General features: G+C 44.1%; 1 protein-coding gene across 2 annotated transcripts in view; it reads left to right on the forward strand.

Moving 5' to 3' along the window:
* The window catches only part of DCAF12 (DDB1 and CUL4 associated factor 12), a 62,606-nt gene extending 55,554 nt beyond the window's left edge, over positions 1 to 7,052 (forward strand). Inside the window, exons 6-9 of one of the 2 annotated variants that reach the window (XM_075327149.1) lie at positions 555 to 620; positions 2,189 to 2,354; positions 3,582 to 3,754; positions 6,045 to 7,052. In XM_075327149.1, coding sequence (XP_075183264.1) covers positions 555 to 620; positions 2,189 to 2,354; positions 3,582 to 3,754; positions 6,045 to 6,203 — 564 coding nt within the window. In that variant the 3' untranslated portion in view covers positions 6,204 to 7,052. The remainder of the gene's footprint in view (positions 1 to 554; positions 621 to 2,188; positions 2,355 to 3,581; positions 3,755 to 6,044) is intronic. The other variant, XM_075327157.1, reaches the window with a different exon arrangement.
* Positions 7,053 to 7,330: the final 278 nt, after the last annotated feature.

Raw genomic sequence — 7,330 nt, forward strand, 5'->3', positions numbered from 1 at the left:
TTCATTATTGATCCGCAACTAGGGCTTATTTTCGGGGTAAAGCTTATATTCAAGCCTTACCCTGAAAATACTCAAAATTGCTGCTAGGGATTATTGTCGAGGTGGGGCTTATTTTTGGAAAAAACAGGGTAGATCGAGGCTGGGCATGGTTTTAACAGAGGGCGTGATGCTCCCCTGAACCCTGGTACTTGTTAACCATGCCCTCTCCTCATTGTCTTGCTATCTTTGGCAACCTTTCTGCAGTTTGTCTAAATCCTGACCACTGAAGTTCTTCCCAGGATTTCCAGAGGATCATTTTATTTTTAACATGCAAGATATCTTTCAGATTCCCAGTCCCCCTCTGTCTCGGTCAGTCCCGTGCATGCTCCTTTTTACTTGTTGTGTAGCAAGATGGATCCGGTATTCCAGTCTCCGTTGTCCTGATCAAATCGGCCATCAGCGATCACACAGATGTTCCTGGGGTTATTCCAAAACCGATAAGATATTGCTGATAAATTCTGGCAAAACATGCCTGTGTTTAGATAAAAAAAAAAATAAAAAATCTTTCTTTGCAGGAGCTGGGAGCCGTGTCTCTGGACGGTTACTTCCATTTGTGGACCGCAGAATACACTTTAGCCAAGGTATCTGAATTATTGTGCTCAAGGTATTTAGGGAAACTTAGCCACATAGTTGGAGGTCTAACACCTTTCGAGAAATAGAAATAATAGAAATATAATAATAGCAAATATATATTTATATTATTACTATTTTATTTTGATTTGTGAAAACATTTTCAGCCCAGGATGCACATATTTATTTATTTTTTTTTTTTTTATCAGAAACTTTACAACATTGGCTTGTACAGGCTCTCTATTTCCTTGCACATTACTGTACGCAGAATGAGTTACCGTATTTTTCGGATTATATGACTTTTGTTATTGACCAAATACTTTCCACCATAATTTGCAAACCAAATCTTGCCGAATTAGAGAAAGTGATTTTGTGGATTTGTTTTCTCATTTTGCGTCTCATAGTTGTGGTCACCTGTGATCTCAATTACAGGTCTCTCTCATCTTTTTAAGCGGGAGAACTTGCACAATTGGTGGCTGACTAAATACTTTTTTCCCCCCCACTGTATCACTCCAGTCCTGGCCCCCTCCTGGGGTGGGGGGGTGGATTATAAGACCAGGGCTTCTCAGGAGTTAGTTACGCTGGGGGTCCAGAGCTCGCCACCATCAGGCGTATCCCTGGGATAAGGGACAGTTAGGAGCTTCCCTAGCCTGAGGTCCAGGTTAGGAGTCCCAATTCCTAGTCACTTCAACACTATGGAGACAGTGCAGGAGGGGCTAATTTAGAAGCAGACTGGATCCTATTCCTATAAAGATATATTATTACATTAATCATCAGATCCTTTTAAATCCATGCTTATGAAAACTCAAGTGGTCAATAAATTTATACCATGGAGGTCCCTGCCTAGATAGACTTCGGGCATTACTGTTTTACGGCTTTGTAGATTTCTTTTTCTCCAAAGACCGGAACAACTTAAAGGGGTAGTTCACCATATTCATTATTGGCCACAACGATGTTATGTTGAGAAACGAAGTTTCTCTCAAATACCTTGTGTTGCCAATAGTGCCTGTGAGTGGCGCTATTGTGGACCACTGTTCCCCATCGCCTGACCCCTGAGCTCCGTGAAATCGGGGATCCGGTGATGTCACGTCAACGTCCTGTACACCTGACCGCACCGGTACCGGCCCCAGTATCCGTGAGTCACTGGACTGTGGGCGGAGTTTCACTGCTCATCACAACCCATCATCTCCCTGCTCCCTCCTTCACTGCAGAGCGCACAAGCAGGCGCGACGCTGGGCTATGACGAGCGGTCAAAATCCGCCCACAAGCCAGTGACTCATGGAGATTGGGGCCGGCTGTGGTGATGTCAGGTGAATAGGAAGTTGATGTGATGTCACCAGATCCCCGAGGTCACGGAGCCTGGGGGTCAGGCGATGGGGAAGTGCGGTCCGCAATAGCTCCGGTCACAGGCACTATTGGCAACACAAGGTGTGTGAGGAATCCTTGTTTCTCAAAATATCGTTGTGGCTAATAATAAATATGGGTGAACCACTTCTTTTAATGAGGAGAACATGACATCTGGATTAATGACAATTTCCTTTTTTTTTCTTTTCTCTCCTCCTTTCTTTCTGGTCTTAAGCAGCTCCTGTCTACAAAGTTACCCTATTGCAGAGAGAACGTCTGTCTTGCCTATGGCCTGGAGTGGTCAGTCTATGCTGTGGGATCACAGGCACACGTGTCTTTCCTTGATCCTCGGCAGCCTCCAGAGAGCGCCAAGTCCGTGTACTGCAAAGAACAAGGCAGTGGTGAGTCTGTGGGCCTGCGAAGTTGAACAGCGTATTTTTTTCTTTTGTTTGTTGTTTTTTTTCTTTTTTTAAAAAAAGAAAGTTACAAGTGAGCGCTATCATGTTCAGGTGCTCGGTACTCATAACAACTAGTGATGAGTGGGCACTACCATGCTCGGTACTTGTAACTAGTGATGAGCGAGCACTACCATGCTCGGGTGCTCGGTACTCGTAACTAGTGAGGAGTGAGCACTACCATGCTCAGGTGCCCGGTACTCGTAACTAGTGATGAGCGAGCGCTACCATGCTCGGGTGCTCGGTACTCGTAACTAGTGATGAGGGAGCACTACCATGCTCGGGTGCTCGGTACTCGTAACTAGTGATGAGCGAGCACTACCATGCTCGGGTGCTCGGTACTCGTAACTAGTGAGGAGTGAGCACTACCATGCTCGGGTGCTCGGTACTCGTAACTAGTGAGGAGTGAGCACTACCATGCTCAGGTGCCCGGTACTCGTAACTAGTGATGAGCGAGCGCTACCATGCTCGGGTGCTCGGTACTCGTAACTAGTGATGAGGGAGCACTACCATGCTCGGGTGCTCGGTACTCGTAACTAGTGATGAGCGAGCACTACCATGCTCGGGTGCTCGGTACTCGTAACTAGTGAGGAGTGAGCACTACCATGCTCGGGTGCTCGGTACTCGTAACTAGTGAGGAGTGAGCACTACCATGCTCGGGTGCTCGGTACTCGTAACTAGTGATGAGCGAGCACTACCATGCTCGGGTGCTCGGTACTCGTAACTAGTGAGGAGTGAGCACTACCATGCTCGGGTGCTCGGTACTCGTAACTAGTGAGGAGTGAGCACTACCATGCTCGGGTGCTCGGTACTCGTAACTAGTGATGAGGGAGCACTACCATGCTCGGGTGCCCGGTACTCGTAACTAGTGATGAGCGGGCACTACCATGCTCGGGGGGCTCTGTACTTGTAACTAGTAATGAGCGAGCACTACCATGCTTGGGGCTCAGTATTCTTAACAAGCAGTTGGATGCTTGGATGGGCACGACTCGAGTACCCGAGTATAATGGAAGTCACTGGGGAACTCCAACTTTCAGCTGATTTCCTGGAGAAATGCTGGAGGTTCCCATAGACTACCAGAAGAGGGCTAATAACAATGTACATACTGTATGGCTTCTGCAGAGGGAGAGGAGACTCTTGGTGTGATCACTTATGGTGTGTATTTGTGCACAGGTATCCGCTCTGTGAGCTTTTACGAGCATATTATCACTGTGGGGACCGGACAGGGCTCCCTCTTGTTTTATGACATCCGAGCGCAGAGGTTTTTGGATGATTCCAACAGTTATTTCAATGGCTCAAAGTCCAAGGGCGATATCCTCAAGCTGACGACCGGGAAAGGCTGGCTGGTGAGTACACGGGAACAAGACAAAGGGATTCTCCTGGATTTAATAAGATGAATGGACACTGTCGGCTTGTATTGATAAACCTTTTTTATAGGGGTTCATGTAATGCAGTCTTCTGTATTGTTTAATGGGTTTCCTATGTATAGGTAGTAATTTTGCAGATTATTATAAATAATCTTTATTTTTATATAGTGCTAACATATTCCGCAGCGCTTTACATACTTCAGCAACACTGTCCCTATTGGGACTCACAGTCTAAATTCCTTATCTGTATGTCTTTGGCTTGTGCGAGGAAACCGGAGACCCCGGAGGAAACTCACGCAAACACGGGGAGAACATACAAACTCCTTGCAGATGGTGTCCTTGGTGGGATTGAACTCAGGACCCCAGCGCTGCAAGACTGCAGTGCTAACCACTGAGCCACTATGCCGTGCCATCAGTGTTACACATCATTTTACATTTTGATAGTTTCTTTACAGTTTAAGGGTTATTTACAGTGATCAGCACAATCTTCAATTGTTGCTGTTGGACGTGGATGATGGCTGTATAACACAGCCAGCATCTGCCATGTGTGGAGCGGGTTCAGCTCCTGAGCCTGCTCCCCAAACCTGCGCCCAGCATGTGACACTAAATATTTATAGCACCTGGGGAATCTTGTCTATTTTTCTGTATCAGGTTGTTTACTCCATACGCTTTCCCCCTCCACTCTCCTTAGACTTTTATAAGCAGCTGATATCGTGTGGACCCTCACTGTAAACAGATTGTGGTAGGTTTTGAGAGTGAATCATCAGAGAGACATGAGGGAAGAGTTGTCGTTAATGATCGTGTAGCTCCCTACAATCTGTTTTATCACATCCTGTCCTGGCTTCAGCATAGGCAGAACACAGGCTATCATAACCAATGCCTATATTATGCAGTAATGGCCATCATAAACAATGCCTGTATTTTGCAGTAATGGCCTTCATAAACAGCGCCTATATTCTGCAGGAATGACCATCATAAACAGCACCTATATTTTACAGTAATGGCCATCCATAAACCGTACCTATATTCTGCAGTAATGGCCATCCATAAACCGCACCTATATTCTGCAGTAATGGCCATCATAAACCGCTCCTATATTCTGCAGTAATGGCCATCATAAACAACGCCTATATTCTGCAGTAATGGCCATCCAAAAACCGCACCTATATTCTTCAGTAATGGCCATCCATAAACCACTCCTATGTTCTGCAGTAATGGCCATCCATAAACCACTCCTATATTTCGCAGTAATGGCCATCCATAAACCACTCCTATATTCTGCAGTAATGGCCATCACAAACAGTTCTCTTCTGCAGTAATAGCCATCATAAACAGCTATATTCTACAGCAATGGGCATCCATAAATCGCACCTATATTTTGCAGTAATGTCCACCAACAAACTGCACCTATATTCTGCAGTAATGGCCATCTGCTCCTATATTCTGCCATAATGGCCATCATAAAGCGTGCCTATATTCTGCAGTAATGGCCATCATAAACCGCTCCTATATTCTGCAGTAATGGCCATCCATAAATCGCACCTATATTTTGCTGGAATGGCCATCATAAACAGCTCCTATATTCTACAGTAATGCCCATCATAAACCGCTCCTATATTCTGCAGTAATGGCCATCATAAACAGCTCCTATATTCTGCAGTAATGGCCATCATAAACCGCTCCTATATTCTACAGTAATGGCCATCATAAACAGCTCCTATATTCTACAGTAATGCCCATCATAAACCACTCCTATATTCTGCAGTAATGGCCATCATAAACCGCTCCTATATTCTGCAGTAATGGCCATCTTAAACGGCTCCTATATTCTGCAGTAATGGCCATCATAAACAGCTCCTATATTCTGCAGTAATGGCCATCATAAACCGCTCCTATATTCTACAGTAATGGCCATCATAAACAGCTCCTATATTCTACAGTAATGCCCATCATAAACCACTCCTATATTCTGCAGTAATGGCCATCATAAACCGCTCCTATATTCTGCAGTAATGGCCATCTTAAACGGCTCCTATATTCTGCAGTAATGGCCATCTTAAATGGCTCCTATGTTTTGCAGTAAGTTATCTGCCCTATTCTGATTGTATAGGGACCCATTGATAATAATACCTTTGCTATATATGCATTACAACAATATACTCATGCACCAACTGAAGGTTTCGCTATGGGAAGTTGCCGCTTTTTCTCAAACATTGCAATGGTTTCTATGTCAGCAAAATTAACGTTTGATTATTCCCTATCTCCTTAGAATCACAATGACATGTGGAGGAATTACTTCTCGGATATCGACTGCTGCCCCAACGCCGTTTACACCCACTGCTACGACACGTCCGGAACAAAACTCTTTGTGGCCGGCGGTCCTTTGCCAACCGGCCTCCATGGAAACTATGCCGGCCTATGGAGCTAGGAAAGAGGCCCAAGAGGAGGTGGCGAAGTGTGTCCTTAACCCATTCTCCAAATGTGCAATGTATCAAAAAAGAAAAAAACCCTTTGGCAGCCACTACATTGTCTGCTGTTCCTTTTTTATTTTTATTTTTTTTCCTTTTTTTGCCCATTTTTTGTTTTTATTTAGTGAAATTAGGCGCTTTCTTCTATGACCATTACCAGCCGCTCCATCAAATATAACTCTTGATTCTACACTTTTGCTTCTTATAAAGAAGGTTTTTTTATATATATACCTACCGTCTATTGTTTTCCCTCCAGAAATCACAAAATAATATGGAGAAAATAATCGAGATTCGAAGTGATTGCTCTAAGTGGGGTCTGAGATCTCGGCCCATGTAGTTGTTTGACCCCTCTTGAATGCTCTATATTTTTTTTTTTTTTTTTATAGCACTTGGTTTGTGTTTGCACCTCCTCCAGACCTTGTGGATATTTTCGTGCACATTCCAACAGGGAGACACATTTGGTGGCCACTTGGGTTCTGCGGGACTTCAGCTGTAATTAGCTCTGGACAGATACATGTAATATTTTGGTGGACGGTTCTAGGTTTTCTGTGAAAATCTGGGAAACTATTATAATCTATGTGCGTGCGTGTGTGCGTGAAGGGTACTTTTTTGTGTCAAGTACAAACCATTTAAGCCGCTTGGAGCGAAAAAACAAAAACCTACGTCATTAACATTCTTTATACAAGAGAGGCTTCACCCGTTAGGGCCGGCTTGTGACACTTATTTTATCATCCTTTTTATTTTAAGTGTAAAAGACTCTAACATCTGTATATTGAGAAAATCAAGACAATAAATTGTAACTAAACAGGTTACCGGGTGTTCATTTAGGTAATCGGCCATATAACCTGGAGAAATAAAATGTAATATCTAAAGGCTGATCTTAAAGGGAACCTGTCATCAGAAATTTAGCTATAAAGCTAAAAGTTCCCCCCTCTGCAGCTCCTGGGCTGCATTCTAGGAAGCTTCCTATAGTTTTTGTGGCCCCTTTTATTCCAAAATAAATACTTTACAAACTTGTACCTTTTTCATATGCAAATTTCTTAAATCTTCCATGGGGGCGGGCTGCCTGATATACGTTGCTGTCCTC

This window comes from Anomaloglossus baeobatrachus, chromosome 1 (genome assembly GCF_048569485.1).
Source record: "Anomaloglossus baeobatrachus isolate aAnoBae1 chromosome 1, aAnoBae1.hap1, whole genome shotgun sequence".
Classification (NCBI taxonomy): domain Eukaryota; kingdom Metazoa; phylum Chordata; class Amphibia; order Anura; family Aromobatidae; genus Anomaloglossus; species Anomaloglossus baeobatrachus.